This window comes from Ylistrum balloti, unplaced genomic scaffold, assembly GCF_031769215.1.
Source record: "Ylistrum balloti isolate Yb309-2 unplaced genomic scaffold, AGI_CSIRO_Ybal_v1 Utg369816, whole genome shotgun sequence".
Lineage (NCBI taxonomy): Eukaryota > Metazoa > Mollusca > Bivalvia > Pectinida > Pectinidae > Ylistrum > Ylistrum balloti.
The window spans coordinates 646,686-669,435 of record NW_026781986.1 but is presented as its reverse complement, the minus strand read 5'-3'; the positions used below and the strand labels follow the sequence as shown (position 1 = coordinate 669,435).

General features: G+C 32.0%; 1 protein-coding gene across 1 annotated transcript in view; it reads left to right on the top strand.

Moving 5' to 3' along the window:
• The first annotated feature begins 225 nt into the window (after window positions 1-225).
• Window positions 226-22,750, top strand: part of LOC132544957 (protein retinal degeneration B-like) — a 28,440-nt gene continuing 5,915 nt past the window's right edge. Inside the window, exons 1-17 of the mRNA XM_060208621.1 lie at window positions 226-303; window positions 813-945; window positions 1,353-1,556; window positions 1,744-1,989; window positions 2,209-2,562; window positions 5,190-5,291; window positions 7,934-8,005; window positions 11,658-11,762; window positions 12,154-12,285; window positions 13,912-14,089; window positions 14,722-14,932; window positions 15,877-16,019; window positions 16,077-16,435; window positions 16,949-17,119; window positions 18,442-18,588; window positions 18,988-19,136; window positions 20,296-20,421. Of these exons, the coding sequence (XP_060064604.1) occupies window positions 226-303; window positions 813-945; window positions 1,353-1,556; window positions 1,744-1,989; window positions 2,209-2,562; window positions 5,190-5,291; window positions 7,934-8,005; window positions 11,658-11,762; window positions 12,154-12,285; window positions 13,912-14,089; window positions 14,722-14,932; window positions 15,877-16,019; window positions 16,077-16,435; window positions 16,949-17,119; window positions 18,442-18,588; window positions 18,988-19,136; window positions 20,296-20,421 (2,910 nt within the window). The remainder of the gene's footprint in view (window positions 304-812; window positions 946-1,352; window positions 1,557-1,743; window positions 1,990-2,208; window positions 2,563-5,189; window positions 5,292-7,933; window positions 8,006-11,657; window positions 11,763-12,153; window positions 12,286-13,911; window positions 14,090-14,721; window positions 14,933-15,876; window positions 16,020-16,076; window positions 16,436-16,948; window positions 17,120-18,441; window positions 18,589-18,987; window positions 19,137-20,295; window positions 20,422-22,750) is intronic.

Genomic DNA, 22,750 nt, shown 5'->3' with positions numbered 1-22,750 from the left:
TTTCTAAGATAATCAACAAATTTACTCAAAGTTTTTCATCGTGTTTGCTTGTTGATTAAATTGTCTTGTATAATTATGGTTTTAAATTTCAGAAGCAGAATGAAGTATCTTGAGGGATGTATTCTCTACTGCTGTAGAGAAACAAACATGGCCATTTTGACATAAGATCTGGTGTCAGTTGTGTTTCACCCACAGTAGTGTCTGGAGATCTGAATCGCCATCATCATGTTAATCAAAGAATATCGCATTGGGCTGCCCATGAGTGTGGATGAGTACCGCATTGCACAGCTTTACATGATACAGGTAAAGAAATCTCTAAAATATAACAAACTTAAGGGTGTATGGTATTTAAATTTTTTATCTTCTTGCCAAAAAAGTTCAAAACTTTCAAATCTTAAATTTCATTCCAAGAAATTTGTTATTGACTGAATTGATCATAAAAGTAAAATAAGGAATATCCATTCAAAGATACACAAGAATTGATGATTCTTTAACAAGGATACACGGAAATTGATGATATATTTCAAATGTATGTAATAATGACTTTGATATATTAAAATGACTGCATGAAGAAATTGCTGAAGAATCAATAATTAATCTTTGAAAAATGCAGGTTTTATGAACATGTTTAAATGTGCTCATGGATTCATAATACATTTTGAAATACAACATTTAAAAGCACAAAGGGACTAATAATACAGTAGTGATTTGCTACCAGAGAAACATACTGCAGACTTACTGCAGAATATTCTGATACTAAAGCTTGCACTGAAATGTATAAAAATTTTACCTCTATTTTTTTTTTTTTTTAGAAAAAGAGTCGAGAGGAAAGTCATGGGGAAGGCAGTGGGGTAGAAATCCTGACTAATGAACCATATACTGATGGTCCCGGGGGCGACGGTCAATACACATATAAAATATATCACATTGGGAGTCATCTGCCAGGTAAATTAGTGTCATATACAGGAATACAAATACCTGATTGGATTATATGTGTCACATGGCCTGATGATATTCTTTGGTATATTATCATATACATGAATTCCTGTTCTTCAGTAGTTATCAACTCCGTTTTTCTTCAGAGTCCAATAATGCTACATTGTCCAGTAATAAGCCCACCCCTGAAATCTGAATCACATTTCTGGTGCCTCGGAATAGGTTTAAATCATGCTTGGTAAATTCCTTGACATTTGTGTAGAAAGTTACTGAAACAAATACCATTGTTTGATTATTTCTTTGCCAATTTCAAATGTTTTCAAGGCATTTACTTAAATTTATGAAATGACTATTATCCTCTTGATAGCTGGAATTATCTTTCTTTGCCTTGAAATCATGATATTGTATTAACACAGGATGGTTTCGTGCCATTTTACCCAAGTCTGCTCTCATGGTTGAGGAGGAAGCCTGGAATGCCTACCCTTACACTAAAACCCGCTACAGATGTCCGTTTGTAGAAAAGTTTCTACTGGAGATTGAAACAAAATATATCAATGATGGTGGGGAACAAGAAAATGTATTTGACATGTCAACAGGGGAGATAAAACAACGACAATTAGGTAAATTGTAAAACTATAAAATTGACGAAAAGAGGCGCAAAAATCACTATTTCGAATTTTAAAAATTACATTATTTCTTATTAAAGCAGCTCATCATATTACTAACAAATTTGAAAGGATCATGTCATTTTTGCAATCCAAACATCATTAATCTGATACCTTATTCTTATGCAACGTTTCTTTACAGACTTCATAGATTTAGTGAAAGATCAGCTTCCCAGTAGTGACTATAAGAAGGAGGAGGACCCCAAACTTTACAGATCATCCAAGACTGGCCGTGGCCCATTGACTGACAGCTGGTGGGAAGAGTACAGTCAGGAGTCAAGGGTCAAAGGGTCAAGCAAGGCAATGATGACTGCCTATAAATTGTGTCGGGTCGAGTTCCGTTACTGGGGCATGCAGAACAAAATTGAGAGATTTATCCACGATATAGGTAAATTGAGTCACATTCTGAAATAATGTGATATCTTCTCAATTTCTCAATAGATTTGGTTCATATTTACCAAACAGTGCCATAACATAATGGTCAGTGATCAAATTTAAAGGGTCAAGGGTCACAATGGTTCATTTTCGATTAAAAAAAATGTTTATTATGGGTACATATTATCATTAAGTAGTGTTTGAAAAATCACTAAATTCTACCTTTTTGTAGGTCTGCGGAAAACAATGCTTCGCGCTCACAGACAGGCATGGTGCTGGCAAGATGAATGGTTTGGACTCAAACTCAGTGACATTCGACAGTTAGAACTTGAAACACAACTGGCTCTTGCTGCCAAAATGGCTGCCACCACAAACCACAACGAAGATGATGAACTGCAAGAGGAAAACCAAAATGAGATTGAAATAAATATTAATGTCAGACCGAAAATTCCTGTATCTGTCTCCAATCAGGAGATTGGATGTGGCAAACATTTTAATGACCAAGTTGTGGAGGAAGCCATTAATCCAAATTCTAATGTGTCACATAGACAGTCCTTCTCCAATTCTTCAAGGTCAAGGTCACAAGGTAATTAAAGTCTGTTGATATTATGTCAGGTCAGTCAAAAGTAGTCAAATTTATCAGTAAATGCAAGTCAGTTTAGCAGAGAGAAGTTGCCTTTATGGACAGGTGATCTTTATACAGAGGTTTGCTTTATATGTATTACATAAGGAAATGAAACAAGTGGCTTGTATAGACAGGATTTGTTAAGTATAGGTGGTCTCTGAATACAGGTATTTTTTATGCACATGCAACCTTTATAGACAGGTATAATGTACAAGTGGCCATTATAGACGTGTATTTTTTGTGTAAAGGTGACCTGTGTAGACAGGTAGTTTTTATGTACATGTGACCTTTATAGACATGTAGATTTTATGTACATATGGCCTCTAAAGACAGGTATTTTTTATGTATAGGTGGCCACTATAGACAAGGTTTTTTTACAAATATGTGACCTTTATAGACAGGTATTTGTGGCCATTATCAATATTTAAAACCTGTGAAATTATGTATTATTGTGGAGTTGAATTTTTGTTGTTTTCCAAAAAATGTTTTATTCCTGGGCATTTGATTTTATTGATAAATACAGGCCAGTATATGTCCTTTACCAAATGATATCAGGTTGTGGACATGTGAATTTGTAGATTAAGAGTACCCAAAAAATCAGTGAAAATTAATTCCTCATGGAAATGAATGATTTCACAGTATCTAGATCCACTTTGTTAAAAGAACATGCTATTTTCATTGCTAATTACACAATCTTGTAGGGGTATTTATGTGGCATTAATCGTATTCGAAGTAATAAGCCCCTTCATGTCTATTCAAGTTGAGTAGATTTACAAATAACTGCTATTTTCTGAACCTGCAATAAGCCCATTTGGAGAAGATAAATGTGAATTGACATATTTGTATATAACTTGGCTCGGTAGTAGATATGATACCAATTTCTGTAGGAAGATTATCTTGTTACTGTTACTTTAAAATCCATGAGAGAGGTGCAGGCCCTGTGAACCTCTTGTTTACTACAAGTGCTCAGATATTGATGGATATGGTACTAATTTCTGTATAAAGATCATTGTGCTTCCCAAATATTTTTGGGAGAACATATAGTGGCTGCTTTGTCCATTCATCCTTCCATGGCAAGAGCTTAACTTTGCCCACAGTTAAGCAATCACCATGAAACATGGTGTGTGCATTGGTCATGCTAACATGATGCAATCTAATATCAATGTGAGCAATACAGGTCCTCTAGGCCTCTTGAATATTAAATAATCATTGATGTTGTACCAGTTTCTGTAATAAATCATTTTGTTGTTCTCTCTGTAATATCCATGTACCAGTTTCTGTAATAAATCATTTTGTTGTTCTCTCTGTAATATCCATGTACCAGTTTCTGTAATAAATCATTTTGTTGTTCTCTCTGTAATATCCATGTACCAGTTTCTGTAATAAATCATTTTGTTGTTCTCTCTGTAATATCCATGTACCAGTTTCTGTAATAAATCATTTTGTTGTTCTCTCTGTAATATCCATGTACCAGTTTCTGTAATAAATCATTTTGTTGTTCTCTCTGTAATATCCATGTACCAGTTTCTGTAATAAATCATTTTGTTGTTCTCTCTGTAATATCCATGTACCAGTTTCTGTAATAAATCATTTTGTTGTTCTCTCTGTAATATCCATGTACCAGTTTCTGTAATAAATCATTTTGTTGTTCTCTCTGTAATATCCATGTACCAGTTTCTGTAATAAATCATTTTGTTGTTCTCTCTGTAATATCCATGTACCAGTTTCTGTAATAAATCATTTTGTTGTTCTCTCTGTAATATCCATGTACCAGTTTCTGTAATAAATCATTTTGTTGTTCTCTCTGTAATATCCATGTACCAGTTTCTGTAATAAATCATTTTGTTGTTCTCTCTGTAATATCCATGTACCAGTTTCTGTAATAAATCATTTTGTTGTTCTCTCTGTAATATCCATGTACCAGTTTCTGTAATAAATCATTTTGTTGTTCTCTCTGTAATATCCATGTACCAGTTTCTGTAATAAATCATTTTGTTGTTCTCTCTGTAATATCCATGTACCAGTTTCTGTAATAAATCATTTTGTTGTTCTCTCTGTAATATCCATGTACCAGTTTCTGTAATAAATCATTTTGTTGTTCTCTCTGTAATATCCATCCAGTTTCTGTAATAAATCCTCTCTGTAATATCCATGTACCAGTTTCTGTAATAAATCATTTTTTTGTTCTCTCTGTAATATCCATGTACCAGTTTCTGTAATAAATCATTTTGTTGTTCTCTCTGTAATATCCATGTACCAGTTTCTGTAATAAATCATTTTGTTGTTCTCTCTGTAATATCCATGTACCAGTTTCTGTAATAAATCATTTTGTTGTTCTCTCTGTAATATCCATGTACCAGTTTCTGTAATAAATCATTTTGTTGTTCTCTCTGTAATATCCATGTACCAGTTTCTGTAATAAATCATTTTGTTGTTCTCTCTGTAATATCCATGTACCAGTTTCTGTAATAAATCATTTTGTTGTTCTCTCTGTAATATCCATGTGAGTGATACATATTTTTTCAAGCTTTTGTTTTTTACAACTGTTATGACAGTAGTTGATGTATAAAAGTTGTTTACTTTCTCAGGCACTAACAGTCGAGATATATCAGCTTCCCGGATATTTGAAAGTTTAGAGCGACTTCAGGAATCAAGCTCGGAGTCAGAGGACGAATTCTATGATGCTAAAGGTACAAGTATAATTTGGTCATAATATTGGTTCTATTTCAGGTATTTTAGCAAAATGGAAAAGGTAACATTTGATTTTGAATGTGTGGTCAAGAGAGTTGTTTTATTTGAAAGCAATGAAACATCAAAATAGTGGTTTCTTGATTGAATGATTTTAAACATTTATTGAAAACTGTGAAAAATAATCAATTTTCCTTTTTATTATTTTTTTAAGGTCTAATTAATTCTGTTAAAATATTCCTGTTGTTTTTCATTAAAAATAATATCAGTATCTTTTTATTGATGATTTCATCAAACTGAAGATATATTGATTGGATGTGTGAGTTAGATTTGCCAGGTCTTCCAGTTTTTCTTCACTGTGCTTGTTCTGTTGTGGTGACAAATTCCTTGCATGTGTGTCGTGAAGTGTAACATGTTTTATATGGATTTAATTCTGACTGTTTGGAAATAAGACCAAAAATACAATTCTAAAAGAAAAAACATGCATCGTTTCTCTTTCTCTTTTTCTGCATTTTTTTTATTTGTGTAAGGCTTTGACAAATGTTTCAATGATACAGACTAATTAATATTAATTGCAAAATCAAGTGTTGCATTTTCATATTACATAATGAATATTAACATATAATGATTAATTGTTTAAAATGTTATTATTTAAGTCTACATCTGCAAACTAAAATTATGCTGTTAATTCTAACAAAACAAATATTCCTTTTTAAACCACAGAACAATGAAAGTAGAAAAAAAATAAAAGAAAAAGATAAAATGTCTGCATTTGTGGAATTTGAAGTTAAGGGCAGATAACTCTTGTCATTTTCTATCTGTTGGTGTGTAACCATACTGAGAGATAATTCTGCTTCATTTGACATTTTTGGTATTTGAATATTTGTATATACTATTTGAATGTTTATCTTAGACACAACTATAGAAATTTCTTTTGTTTATTGATATTTATTCATTCTTGTTGAAGTTGAAAATAACTATATTTAAGATGAAATAGTTTTTTGGATATGGCCTTCCCAGAATTATTCATAGTTGCATGGTTCCAACATGAGAATATATATATGATAATTGCATGTTACTCTATACCAATCATAATGGAATATGAAATGAAAAATGAAATGATTTTGAAATTTATTCGAAAATAAGTCATTTTCCTGGTGATTAATATGATATTTGTTATAGATATAAGATAAAAGATCAAAAATTCATATTTCACTGTAAGCATTTATCCTTTTGTTTACATATACATAGCATATATATATATGCTATACCTATGTCTCCTTTTCTTATATACCCTTTATCTGTTATTTCTGTATGCTTTTTACATTCGATATTGGAACTATAAATCCCAATGTATTCTATCGGGAAAATTCTGGAGCTGTAAATCCCAATGTTTTCAATCAGGAATATTCTGGAGCTGTAAATCCCAATGTTTTCAATCAGGAATATTCTGGAGCTGTAAATCCCAATGTTTTCTATCAGGAATATTCTGGAGCTGTATATCCCCATGTATTCAATTATATATATATCTTTGTATAATATTCACTTATTATCAGGAATCTATACTGTTTATTTCTTTTATATCTCTTAACTCTTTGCTTTACTTTATTATACATTACTTTCCTTCACTAATCATTGAAATTAAGTATAACTTGTTTTAAATAATGTTAGTCAAAGATATGTTTAAGACCATGAATTTTGTTTCCAAAATTATTCTAGGTTGAATTAAAAAAAGAATGTGAATTTTGCTTTAAAAAATTTTCATGACTTTTAACCAGAAAGAATATTTCGAAAATTGTTATTCCAGGCTAAACCAAAAAGAGCTTAACCAAAGATAAATGAATTTCCTTTCGAAAATTAGCTTAGGCTTAAGCAAAATGGATTGTGAATTTTCTTTTTAAAATCATCTTATGTCAAATGTAAAAGATCTGTAAGTTTTTTGAAAATCAGTCTATTCTGAATAAAAGAAGAATGGTTAATTTCTTTTGGCAAAAACAAAAAAGAAACATGGACATCTCACAAGGCATAACCAGAAAAAAAAATAGATGAAATGAATAAAAAGAAATCTTATTTCTAAAATCATTCAAGGCCAATTTAAAAAGTATTGTGAATTTTATTTCTAAAATTCTTCTTTTGGTAATGACTTTGTCTCTGTAGATCTCTAAGAAAAAATACATCTGTATTTTACTGAGATCTACTTTTGTTTTTCCTGTTATCACTGGCTTCTGGATATTTTGATAAATCTACCAGACACTATTCAAGTTACTCCACTGACTACAATTTAAGTTGGTCTAGTGACTAAATTTGATCTCAAAGTTGACTTTGTGGCTATATGCTATATACAATTTCATTTTTGCTAGTTTTCTGTATCCTATCAGCTGGTACATACAATTTTGTAAGTGATTACAAAATTATTAATCAGTGTTTGCTGTCATAATTTTCAAATTTTATTAGCATTCTGTGTTTCTGGACTTCAAGGAAGCTTTTGCTCCTCCTAGCCAATCAGATTCCTGTTTTCTTTTTTAGATTTAGTTATGGCTCAACCAAGTCAAGCAGATTCCTTTTTTCACTTTTAGTTGTAGCTATGGCTCGTCTTAGCCAATCCGATTCCTGTTTTCACTCTTCTAATTTGATTTAAAACCAGATGCCAGTTTTTGTGACTCTCAGTTTTCGTCTGACCTTGGGTCAGATTCTGATGTGGATTCTGAGGAAGAACGTAAGTAAATCTACAACGACAGGTCTGATTGGCCAAGATCTCAACCAATGAACATTTAAGATATGAAATATGAATGAAGATATTAATTATCTTTTGTATATTCATAACATTTTTCATTCTTTATTTCCTTTTTTCTTCTTTTTCATTTTTTTAAAATGTAAACATAGCACTGTTTGCAATATTATGTTTGAAACCAAGCTTTAAGGTGACATAGCACTTCTACACACATATTATCTTTCCTATTCATACCTTTTTTCAAGTCATGTTTTCCCTTTTCAGGATATTATTTTACCTGTGAAGTATATGTAGGAATTTTATCTAAAAGTCCAATGACAAAAAAAAAAAAACAAAAAACAAAAAAAACATTGTTTGCATCCATTTTGTCTGAAACATTGAAGGAGATCATTTTATCTTTTAAATTATTACCAAAAAAACTCATAAGTAATTTTCCTCTAAGATGAAAAGTTCACTGATTTAATATCTGTACTAAGATATACAAGTACTGCAATATGTTCCCCTGTATCTTTCCATACTGTAATTTACAATACAGTCTTTAATATACTATACAGATATTTTTTTTAATTTACTTTAACCTTTGTGTGTGCTACAAGTACTAAAATTTATCTTCTTTCTTTTAATAACAATAACAGATTTCCATTTGAAAATATTCACAAATTTCTGATATTAATTGATGTAAATATATAATATATATATTCCATTGGTGCTAGCTGTGGTTAATGGACATTTCAAGTTAATACTGTGCTTGGTGATCTGAATGCTTTATTATAAATATCATATATCATTAGTTAGTGCAAAAAAGATACATTGAAGGTGAAAAAATAAAGCAAAATAAATAGAAATGAGATATTAAATTATTTTTTTTTGTTTAAATCAAGTGATATAATGTGAATTTCCCAAATTTTATGTGTCATTTTACACACAAGTAAATATTGAATCCTATCACTACCAGTTATCTCCCCTTCCCTACCTGCCATCTATCCATGAGATATATTATCAGTAATACTGTGGAATTAACAGTTTCATGTACGCAAACTCTGGTATTTTTTACTGACAACAAATATGAATGAGGATTGTATGTAAGTTTGCTTTCTTGAGATTTTCTAAGAATATTTAATTTCACCAAGCCTCTGTTGGCATGGATTGAAAAAAAAAACCCATAGTGACATGTTTCACATATTTCATATAAAGTGGAAACAGATGTCAGATTCTGTTTATCACATAACTTTGAAAATATTCGTGAAAACAGTACTTTATTAGGCTGGCATTATTCTCATTTATATCTGTTTATATAGTGACATCTTTTAGTTAAATACCTTAACAATTATTGTTGATTTTTCAAAAAACTTTGTGTTCCATTTGAGAAAACAAAATCGCTGACCATAGATAAAACCTATAACCAATGTGTGATGTTGACATGTTTTCTCAACTAACAGTAAACTGAATTTTAATACAGTATAAGGGTTTTTTTCCGCTGCTAAACTTCAAATAGTTTTCAGAATAAAAGTTCTTTTAACAAAACCAGTAGAAGATATGAGTGTTTTGATAACTGCACAGTCATGACCATTGTGAAGTATTCTAGAACTGATATACATCTAGATTCACCAGATCAAAATGTGGAATTCTCCTTTTATTATGCAGAGATGAACAAAATGTTTTCTTCTCAAGCATTCCAATGATTATTAATGTAGTAATGAAGATTTTATCAGTGACCCAAGTCGATAGCACTGATAGAACATAATATCTGTGATAAAATTGTTTGGTGATGTGACCCAAAGTTTTCAGCTGCCTAGAGTTATGACCTGATAATTTTTTTTCTTAATGTAACATTATTTCAATGCCTCCGCTAGGAATCGAACCTGGGACCCCTGGCGTACTAGCCTGACGCTCAACCAATCGAGCTAAAGAGAAGTTCTCTATAGCCGAGTAGTATATTGCAGCTAGTATTTTACCAGGGTTACATGAATAATAACAATAAAGAAATAGATATTTTAATCCGATATATCTTATCAATCCAGCAGTAGGAATTAATTTCTAACTGAAGAAACTACAACTTTCATGCTTTGCATAGATGAGATTTCTTAAAGATCTTGATCAAATTATTAACACATAATTAATATATTATAATCTTATGAACCAGGGATCATGAAAAACAATCTTAAGCTTCAGTTCTTGTTTAGCTAATTACATATGGTGTCTCTCTTCATGACTTAATGATTGATTAAAATTTTATTGGTTTTCTCAAAAAAAAAAAAAAAAAATGGAACAATGGAAGTTCTTCCATACCAATTTTCTTATGTGACTTAGAATTATATCATTAAGATACATCAAGGGATTTTCTTTACTTAAGAAATAACATTAACCTGTATGTCCAGTAGTGTGAGACATCTCAGATAGAAATTCACTGAAATATATCATATGTATGATAAATTAAGTAGTAGTTGTCTATATCTTATTAGCTAGAAACTGCTGTAATGATTATGTATAAACATCTATCTGTCTTTCTATCTTCAGTAACACAATCTAATTCTAGACTTACAGCTGTAAATATACAGTATTCAAAATTCCAAAGAACATTCTCCAGAAGATTTTTCTTCAGTTTCAAATATCCTGGAAATTTCTCCTTTTCGTAATAATTAAAAATACTTAAATCTCACCCCTCAGAAAATTTACTTCTTTTGATGCTTGACATGTGTTCATTAATCTTTTATTAAATATATATTTTGAAAAGAAAACTTTACTTTGTAATGCTTAGAATGATTTTTTTATGAAGAAAGAAACTGTCATAAACCATAATCCTTGTTTATCAGTCCTGTCTTAATTTGGGAAAATCAATATTTTGAACTTGTTTTGATCAAAAAATTAGTGGAAATTAATTGTACATGAAAAGGAGGATAGGTCACAGTAATCTGAAGAATCTGTTAAAATTTCTTTTTCATAAACATTATTATTACTGAAAAGTAGGTGTTTTTTTTTGCTTATCTGTGAAAAATTTATAAAAAAAAAATGAAATATTTTATACAATTTTAGGTATGGAACAACATTTCCAATCTGTTTTGAAATTAAAAAAAGTACAAAATAGTATAATGGGTTTAAATTCATACAATTAGTGTATCCTTGGTTTGTGTGTTGTGCTCCACTTAGTGAATAAAGCATGGCTAATTTGTTAACCTTTTGCAGGTGTCATTTGCATATCTTGCTTTTCAGGGTCCGGAATGTAATTATAAGTTTTATAAGATATCATTTAAATAATTTAAGTAAAAAATAATCAGGTTCAGTATAAAAATCATAGTTTTTCTGAAAATATTATGAAAAAGATAATTAATATTCTTTAAAACATACTTATTGATTTATTGGTTTCATGGAAAATATTTTGAAAGATGAAGATATTGATATCAAACAACTGATTGTGATATTTAAAGGACATATTGATATTACATTTTGTACATTCTGAAGTACTTGTGAAAACAAGGATTCAGTGATTTGAAAAAAAATCTTGAATTTAAACAAAGTATAAGCAATCTGTTTGTAGGAAGATATAATAGTTTGTAGGTCAGGTAATAATTAGGTCACAGTGACTTTTTGTGGAGCTGTAATTACTTTGTTAAAAAGTCTCTCAACTTTTTTGTTGTAGAAGAGTCTGAAGGAGCTATGATGGTTCGATCTTCATCCAACGAACTCATCAACAGTAACGACGAATTTTCTGATGCTGTGTCCACCATGTCCTTTGATCCTAATGGTAAGTCAGGTTTCCGGCTCAATAGATAAAGATCAAATGTCAAAAGTATCATTTGGGATCAGAGTTCAAAGTGCAAAGCTTTGTTTTATCAATGCTGTATCACATGAGATGTTTTTAATGTTGACTGTTCTTTTTTACTTGTGTTGTTAATACATGTTATCAATTAGAGTGATCTCCCTTTTGTTGATTTATAACTTTTAAAACATGTTGAATGTATGAGTGATATTTTTGCCCAATAACATCAGATGGTAGGCTGTTCAAATTCCCTTGTGTCCATGATCTGTCGTCCATCCATTTGCTTGGCATGAAACAGTTCTTGTTATCACTTTTTATTATTTTAAGTAAATAAAATATTTCAATGAGTTATAACAGACATCTGCCTTATTTTCAGATTCTCCATTTGAGCGTCGCCTGACAAAGTATAAAATGCATTACCATGGTGACCGGCAGCAGGAGAAAGAGACATCTCCGCCTCATTCGGCTGGTTGTAAATCAAACATCTTGTTTCTGGTGCTTCATGGAGGTTAGTTCAGTTAGGGTATTATTGCAATGGTATTATCAATATATTTAAATAGCAAATATATAGAGGACTGTTTAATAGTTGACATGTTTTGGCATACTAGGCAGTTTAACAGTTCTATTTCTCCCTATGGATTTTGTCTTGTACTCTACACTTACTGTTAACACATCTTTGAACTGGACTCCTGTATTCCACTAGAAATCTATCCTAGGAGGTCGACGATATTACTGAATCCACCAGACTGGATTTTGGATCTCATTTTCTTTGTAATATATTTAATAATGTAATCAATATTATTTCATAGAACATGTTTTTCATCCTCATTGTTCAAAGTTTAACATGAATTAATAACATCTTTGCCATTCAGTAACCTTGCAAACCATTATCAAGCAAAGGCCATTATTTTATAATAAGGTCTTACTAGTCTTAACGCACAACTGATCAAGTTCAAGAGTAGTTCTCTCTAGCCGAGCAGTGTATTATGGCTAAATATATATCAGGATCAAAATTAATATTTTAATATCTTTTGATGATAACCTAAGTCCCTAATTTTAAATCAAAGATATGTTGGTCCTGTGGTCTTCCTTGAGGGAGAAATTATTGTACAGGCTTTCAGCTCCCAAGAAGAGAGTTTGGCCATTGATCACTCTGCAGTGATCGATATTTTGATTTTTTTATCATCTGAAATCTTGCTTAATAATTTGAATAAGCAGTAGATTTACAGGAAATCAAGGTTTTACTGTCGAAGGGATATTCCATCCAAGTTGCAAAACCTCTCACTCTACTTTAAGAACTCATTCTAATGACTTTAAATCTAATGTTAGGATAAAAAAATGTAAATATATCTAGCTAGATCTATAAAGCATTTCCAGAAATTAAATATGTTTGTTTAAATGGTAAATTGAGGTGTATGATTTCCATAAAAATCGAAGTTGATGATTTCATTCAATAACTAACTTGTGCGGCATATCCATTTAAATAAAAACATCAAAAAGGATGTAGAGCCAACGCCGTGCTTTTAGTAAAGTTTAGATGGGTTCTGAGGTCCCCTTGCTTGGATACCTCCAGGTATGCAGGGCGATTGCAAAATAGTAGGAACTAAGAATTAAGAAACAATAGCAACAAGCTAAGGGTTCCGAGATGATAATTTATTGTATTGTCTACCAGTTACGCCCGCAACATATGGGCTTCTTCAGAACCAATAAATAAAATAAATAAGTATCAAGTTACAAAGTTAGATGGCTTCTACTTATAGGGTTTGAATTTTGTTTTTTATTACATTTATGCTAGTGAATCATAGGATTTATCAATTTGATAAAAACTTACTTCATGGTGATACGAATAAACTTTCATACTTTTGATCAATCAGAGCAATGCATTCTAGTCACTACATTGAAATTCACCAATGGCATCATCTTTTTGTCAAGCTTAACATCAAACTCTCTGACATCAAAGAATTCTTCACACTTGTTAAAAATATAGATAAGCATGAAATATATATGATATTGAATAGGACACCATTTGATATCCTCTTATATACTGAACTTAGATGCTTTTTCATGAATTGTAGTGTGCCTTTCAAAGTGGAACAGATTATATAAACACATTCATGTTTGTGATTTTGAATAGGAAGTGTGTTGGACTCCAGTAACCTTGAGCAAGCTTCCAAGCGAGTTGACTTCAACATGATCAAGTCGACGTTTGAAACTGTGATACGTAATAATTACCCAGGAGCTCTTGGCCACATCGCGTTCCGTCTCGTCCCTTGTCCTCAGATTTGTACTGAGGCCCTCAGTATATTGTCCAGGTGAGTACTGAGTAGTTCCATATTGAAGTCATTATATGAACCTTAGGTCAGTGGTCAGCATGGAATTTACAACAGCATTTATCAATTTTACATCTCTGCAAAAAAAAAGGTCAAAGGTCATTAGCAATATTTGAGTTTTGGGTTAGGAAATTTAGAATTGAGGAAGGTCTTTCTCCTATTTGCAAATTTCTTGCTTTTTATTTGATGAAACGGATGTTAATTATTTTTTTCAAATCTTTGGAACAAAGACTGAAGTGTTGTTTCCAACTTGTCAGTTTTGGATAGAATAAGTCAATAATGAATCAGTTCTATGAAGAATTCCTTAATGTCTTTCGTGTTCAGGTCAACTCTATTTATGCACAAAACAGTTTAAGTTAAGAAAGCTTTGCCTTCAGTTTAGAAGTCTCAACATGTCAGATTAAATTTTGAAATTACCTGGAATAATGTATTCATATATTCAAGGTCATTTATCATTAACATTTAAGGGCCCTTTCCCCAATCACCACAATGTGCTTCAAGAAAATACAAAAACAGAAAAAAGAGAGAGAAAAACTGATTTCAACATTATCTTTTAACATTCTCATGATGAATATGGTTTTTTATTCTAATAAGATTTTCGCTTTTATTTCCAGTGTTAGTCCATACAGTTTTGAATCACATTCGCCCACCACTGGAGAGACTGGGGTGATTTGGACACAAGAGTTTGTTCCCCTAGGTGCCATTTCGTTATTTGTAACTTCCAACCCTGACTACCAAGAATATGTCAACAAGATGGTCGCAAAGGCCAATCTTATTTATCATGAATTTATGTTGTCAGACGAGGGTAAAGGATTTACAGGACAGGTAGGTTTTTCTATATTCTATCTTATTATGACCTGAATTGCATCTGGGACTTATTTCTGTCAGTCCAGTCGCATGCCTTTCTGGATAAATATCTTATGTTGAGAGCATCTTCACAGATTTGATTCCCATTTTTCTCATAAAAAATCATAAAATTAGGTTCATCACCTTATTACTTTAGAGTGATCATTGGTCAAGACTGAAGAGTCAAAGGTCGGTTTGTCAGTCCAGGCAGATCCCTTTCTGAATAAAAGTCCTATGTTGAGAACTTTTCAAAGATTTTAATTCTATTATCTCATAGTATCATAACATTATGTTCAGCATCTTATTAATTACATCGATCATTGGTCAAGGTTAAAGGGTCAAAGGTCACATTTGACAACTTCTGCAAATTCATCACTGTTACATATATATGTATGGGGCTGGGGCACCCATTTCTTATAGATATTTTCATTTTTTTGTCTTAAATTCTCCTCCAGGAAAAATTCTTCCATATTATACAAGTGTTTAAGTGTGGTTTATTTCAAGGATAATCTTCTTGATCACAATTTTGATAAATCTATAACATTCATTATACTTTTCTTTTACTGTGAATATGGTAAAGGCATCAAATCATTTGAATGAAGTTAGTTAACTCTGATACTCATCATCAGACTTTGTTAGGATCAATGTGTTTCACTAACTCTTGATATCAAAATAGGTCACTGTGACTGTTATTTTCCACTTCACTGGTAATGTTTCAACTTCACATCAGCTATGATTCATGGGTTTTTTTTATATTTTGAGCAGGGCATATTATTTTTAGCAGATATTTTCTTTCTCTTAAACATGTTATTATGAAAATGACTCCAGTAATTTGTTTTATTACTGAAATTGATTTATGTGAAGAAGAGTTTTTAGTATGAAAATTTGGAGTAATTTCATGAGAAATTTGTTTCTCTTTGTAGGTCTGTCTGCTTGCTGATGCTATGGGATCTTTATTAGGGTATGACGCCTTATGTCAAGCAAACCCAAACTACACCCGTGGCCTCAGTACCTTTGATAGTCATTGTAGCCTCAACGACCCTGACTCCTCAACTCTTCGTCAAGAGCAGGACCAAGACTCCACTCTCAAACGTGACGCTCAGCCAGAATCATCAAACCTCAGGCCAGAGAACGCTCAGAACTCTGGAAATACAAACTTAGAATCTTTGAGACAACTGAGTCACAGCGACCCAGATTTGTGCTTATCATCTGCAGGTTTGAGTGAGAAACAACTTAGTAAAAGTGATATTGGACCTGCAGAGTGCAAGCTGAGACGTCAGTGTTCTGCTAATGTACGTCCACAGCATACCCACCTCAGTGTAAGTGACAAGGAGGACTGTGGACGCAGAACTAGTATGGGCAGTTACAATGATGGCTCCCTAGTAAAGTTTGATTTTGATGTCTCGGATTTCTTTATGCTGGGTTCACCCCTTGGACTAGTTCTGGCCTATCGTCGAATGTTTTTTGGAGATGATCGTAATTGTGAGTATTGACGCAATTATAAAGACTAATATTTACAGTTTCTTTGAATAGTTCTTGAAGGGAATGCTTTCATCTTGTTAAGAACATAACTTGATTGGCGTCATTTTGACACTTATCTTTCTGCACTAAATGAAGTGAAACAATCTTTGAGTTGAGAACAGGCTTGGTTTAAGAGATATAATTCTGTGTTTTAATACCTTAATTTTATGGATTTGTCATACAAAGATCTTGATAGGTATGAAAGATTATATGCCATGTTCTATAAATAGACATTGATGCTCTTAATGAGTTCTAAAAATCAGCTTTGAAATACTTTCTTTGTTCTAAAAAGAAATACTTATGTACTTGCCATATTCTTTAAGAAGACATTTACTTATATAATTTCCTTGGTCTATAAATAGACTTTGATATACTCTCCATGATCTGTAAATAGCTGTTGGCTTATTTTCCTTGTTCTATAAATAAATATTGATCTCCATTCAATGTTTTACAAAAAGTTTCTTGCTATTACAGGGTGCCCATTCAGCCCAGCATGCCATCAGGTGTATAATATGATCCATTCAAGTGACCCGACAGCCGCTCGACTGGAACCAATGCTTCACAGTAGCTTTAAACACATCTTCCCCATTAAAGTGCCACGCTATACTAAATTTCCTGTCGGGGATGGAGAGCCTATACATGTTGGTAAGTGAGTCTGTCTGTTCAAGGGCTCTTTCGGAATAAAATTTCAATACCATTCAAACTTCACAAATCTTGCTGTATATATTAAGTTAGTGCCCTAGTTGTGCCTTTTCCTGTTGACAACATTTCATTTTTTTAACTTTTTCTGTTACCATGTAAACATAGTCAAAAAACACATAATTAGTGTTAACTTTCCTTTCTGGGCTTCAACTTTGAAAGCATTCCATACAACTCCACATAACTTTCTCTAGGTATTAGGTTAGTGCCCTAGATGTGCCTTTTTTATCGAGGACATTTTATTATTTATCTTTTTTTCTGTTAACATCAAATTTTTTTGATTTCTTGTGACTTATTGTATTACTGCTGAGCTTATAGAGTGTTGCATAAATTTGTTCATGGACAATACCAAGCTCTATTCAAATATCAGAAGTCAAACACACAGGATCTACATCAAGATACGAACTCTTACTATAAGGTTATATATCATAAGATATATATAAAATGTTGAATGCAAGGAAATTTAATTGATAATTGACAAAAGAATATGTTACATTTTGCATTAACTAGCACTTTCACGATATTATTAGATCATCAGGTGATAGTAGCGGTACTTATTTGAGTGATGTCACAAATATTTGGATATTACACCTGGTTGTGGGGGATAATGCCATGCTTTGCGACTCCTTATTTTTGTTTATTTTACCCCAAATAACCACCAACCTATAAAATTACCACCCATGGTTGACTGGTAGATCCTGTTACATAGTTTAATGTTGAGGTAAGTTTTCAATTCAGGGATAAAACTAGATTTGTTGTTTCTCTGATTTCAAATCGGCGGTTCAGTATTATCCCTTGTTTGTACACCTTTAGAGGGATTGAAGAATAGTGATAAAGTTGGAATGTTCAATCACATCAAACAGGCACGAGATCATACAGTGTGTAGGTTTATTTGTGGTGTATACTAGGTTTACCCAAACTCTTCATTAACCGTTAATTCCTGATGATGCACTGGTTAGTTATTTTTTTAACTAATTTACATTAATTGCTTTAATTATCATATGTTATTTGATCAAAAACTTGTTTTTAAGAATGTGGTCAAATTGAATTGTCAATTATTATAAATTAATTCAGGCCAGAAAAAGCCGTGTGAAGATTATCTCAGGGCCTGAATACCCATCATGCAATTTCATTCGATAACGAAAGTGTACTTTGATTTGCTTTTCTCAGGACAATTTAAGTATCGATAAATTCATCTTTTCTTTAAGTCTGAATTATATGATAATGATAAAACTACATCAAATTTCTGACTCTTTGTTCTGTTACAGTGGAGACGATACAGAGTAACTTGTCACTGTTTATCAATAATCGTCGAGGTTCCACAGGACCTAGTCTCCAGCGACAAAACAGCGTGTCCAGTGTGGTCAGTCAGATCTCTGGCCTTGGAGAGTCCATGGTGTGCAGTATCACAAACGGTGAGCACCAATCAGTGTTACCTTTGACAGTTCCTATATAGACCTACCATGATATCACCAACTCCAAAAATCTTCACCTTTGAACTTGCATTCTCTGATGAGAAAAAAAACAAAAAGCGAACCCAAAAAGGGAAACCAAAAGAAAAATAGAAAAATTTGTCTATGGCGTCGACAATAGCTGGTGTATTTTTACAACTTATAACTATATCAATATACATACTGTACCAAATTTTACGCACAAGTCATTATTTGAATTCAATTGACTTCTTTAGATGGCAGAATTTGGGAAAGTTGTCCATAAAGAAAATTAAGCTTTATTTATATATTGGAATGACCATGAAAATATCACATGATGATGTTGCCAGAGCCTGTTGACCTTGAGTGACCTCTGTATTTCAGTGACTAGTAAGTGGTGGGGAAATAAGCGTATTGATTTCACCCTCTACTGTCCAGAAGTCTTGCACTCCTTCCCTACATCAGCCTTGCCCCATCTCTTCCACTCCAGTTTTTGGGAATCTTCAGATGTAGCTGCCTTTGTACTTAGACAGGTAAGGTATTCTTAGGTGAAGATAGTGTTTTACAGCTTACTTACACAGGTATTCTTTGGGGGTGAATATAGTGATTACTTAAACAGGTAAGGTATTTTGGGGTGAAAAGAACTCCTATTTTGTATAAACCCTGGCCAGAAGGACAGAATTAGAATTTGGGGTTAAATCTTTAACATAATGTATTTAGATAAGATTTTGTCAAAAGCATCCATAGGTAAATGGGAATCGTAGTGAGTTTCAACCCAAACTGAGGGCAGATAGGCAGGGCCTAGAATTAGGCACATGGAGGCAAATATCTAAAATATTTTCTCATTTTGACTAATTTTGGTTAAGACCATCTATTAGTGAAAGATTTTTATTTTTGGGACATGTCATCTTGGAAATCTTGGGACAGTGCTGAATATTTGTAATAGGTCAAATATATTTGAGGATTTTCTAGTTATATGATTTGCTTTGAATTTTATCATTTGTTGTTCTTAAAGTTGTAAGATGGAAAATTCTGTGTAATGAATTATTTTGTCGTAAATGCTGAAGAAAGCATATGTTCAAATGCATGATGTTGTTATGTTGAAAGTTAGGCCTGCTTCAAATCATATGTTACATTTACACAGTATGTAAGCGGTACTGGCTTTCTCCTCTTGTAAATTCTATTTCATTACCTGGCGTATTGGCACCAGATGGTTAATAATCAATGTTATTGGTTTTACTTTAAAGGATCAAACTATAATTACATGTATGAGTTGACAGGAAAAAAAATTGTGAAATTTGTTTATAACATAAGTCAAAGTCAAATATAATAAAACCAGAGAAAATATGAACAAAAGAAATATTTACACAGAGACTTGTGAAAAAGCACAAAGTAGATAAGACAAGGTGTTCCAGAAGAGAAAGCATGTGAAAAAATACAAAGTAGATAAGACCAAGTGTTCCAGAAGAGTAAGCATCTTCTGCTTCATCAACAACACTTGTCATGTAAATCTAGGTTAATCCAAGTTAGTAATGTCACATGATCTCAAATGAGTATACAACAGACCCTAATGAGCATCAAATACATTAGGATTCAGAATGCACAAGGGAACAGGATGTATCCTGATGACACCATTATGACAAATGTAAATTTTTGCTGCTTTTGGATGAATTGTTTTATTTTGTTTTACAGATTTTACGCCATGACATCCTCAATTTGGATATGGATAAAGATCTGGATCGTCTGACAGTCAGTCCAGAATCTGTCAGTCTTCCTAGAGAAAAATGGTTAAAGCGAAGGACCACCATTAAAGTGAAGGTGAGTGTTTGATATAAACTGGGGTGAGAGGTCAATACAAGTGAAGGTCAGTGTTTGATATAAACTGGGGTGAGAGGTCAATACAAGTGAAGGTCAGTGTTTGATATAAACTGGGGTGAGAGGTCAATACAAGTGAAGGTCAGTGTTTGATATAAACTGGGGTGAGAGGTCAATACAAGTGAAGGTCAGTGTTTGATATAAACTGGGGTGAGAGGTCAATACAAGTGAAGGTCAGTGTTTGATATAAACTGGGGTGAGAGGTCAATACAAGTGAAAGTCAGTGTTTGATATAAACTAGGGTGAGATGTCAATACAAGTGAAGGTCAGTGTTTGATATAAACTGGGGTGAGCGGTCTTTGGAAGTAATTAAAATGTATATAAAAGTCAAATATTATAACATTGTAATGTTAAAGATTATCATTACTTAGGTCAAAGTTCAAGTGTGATTTCAATAAAAAATAGAAATTAATGTTACTTATTATTTACTTACATTGATAAGGCTATTGTATCCTTCTACAAAAACACCTTCATTTACATTCATCATTCGTTAAACACGGGGCACCAGATGATACAAACTGATCGTCAGTAGGGATGCTGTTGTACATTGCTAAAGCAATGAAATATAACACATTTATATGGATATTGTCACAGTATTTATATGGATATTGACACAGTATTTATATGGCTATTGTCACAGTATTTATATGGATATTGACACAGTATTTATATGGCTATTGTCACAGTATTTATATGGATATTGTCACATGGATATTGTCACAGTATTTATATGGATATTGTCACAGTATTTATATGGATGTTGTCACAGTATTTATATGGATATTGTCACAGTATTTATATGGATATTGTCACAGTATTTATATGGATATTGTCACAGTATTTATATGGATGTTGTCACTGTATTCATATGGATAATGTCACGGTATTTATATGGATGTTGTCACTGTATTTATATGGATAATGTCACAGTATTTATATGGCTATTGTCACGGTATTTATATGGATATTGTCATGGTATTTATATGGCTATTGTCATGGTATTTATATGGATATTGTCACGGTATTTATATGGATATTGTCACTGTATTTATATGGATATTGTCACAGTATTTATATGGATATTGTCACAGTATTTATATGGATATTGTCACAGTATTTATATGGATATTGTCACAGTATTTATATGGATATTGTCACAGTATTTATATGGATATTGTCACTGTATTGATATGGCTATTCTCACGGTATTTATATGGCTATTGTCACAGTATTTATATGGATATTGTCACTGTATTTATATGGATATTGTCACTGTATTTATATGGATTTTGTCACGGTATTTATATGGATGTTGTCACGGAATTTATATGGATGTTGTCATGGTATTTATATGGATGTTGTCACTGTATTTATATGGATATTGTCACAGTATTTATATGGATGTTGTCACGGTATTTATATGGTTATTGTCACAGTATTTATATGGATATTGTCACTGTATTTATATGGATATTGTCACTGTATTGATATGGATGTTGTCACGGTCATGGTATTTATATGGATGTTGTCACAGTATTTATATGGCTATTGTCACAGTATTTATATGGATATTGTCACAGTATTTATATGGATATTGACACAGTATTTATATGGCTATTGTCGCAGTATTTATATGGATGTTGTCATGGTATTTATATGGATGTTGTCACTGTATTTATATGGATCTTGTCACTATATTGATATGTATTTATATGGATATTGTTACAGTATTTATATGGCTATTGTCACAGTATTTATATGAATATTGTCATTGTATTTATATGGCTATTGTCACGGTATTTATATGGCTATTGTCACAGTATTTATATGGATATTGTCACTGTATTTATATGGATATTGTCACTGTATTTATATGGATATTGACACAGTATTTATATGGATATTGTCACTGATATTGTATTGTCACAGTATTTATATGGATATTGGCACATTATTTATATGGATATTGTCACATGGATGTTGTCACAGTATTTATATGGATATTGTCACTGTATTTATATGGATATTGTCACTGTATTTATATGGCTATTGTCACAGTATTTATATGGATATTGTCACTGTATTTATATGGCTATTGTCACATTGATGTTGTCACAGTATTTATATGGATATTGTCACGGTATTTATATGGATATTGTCATGGTATTTATATGGCTATTGTCATGGTATTTATATGGATATTGTCACGGTATTTATATGGATATTGTCATGGTATTTATATGGATATTGTCACGGTATTTATATGGATATT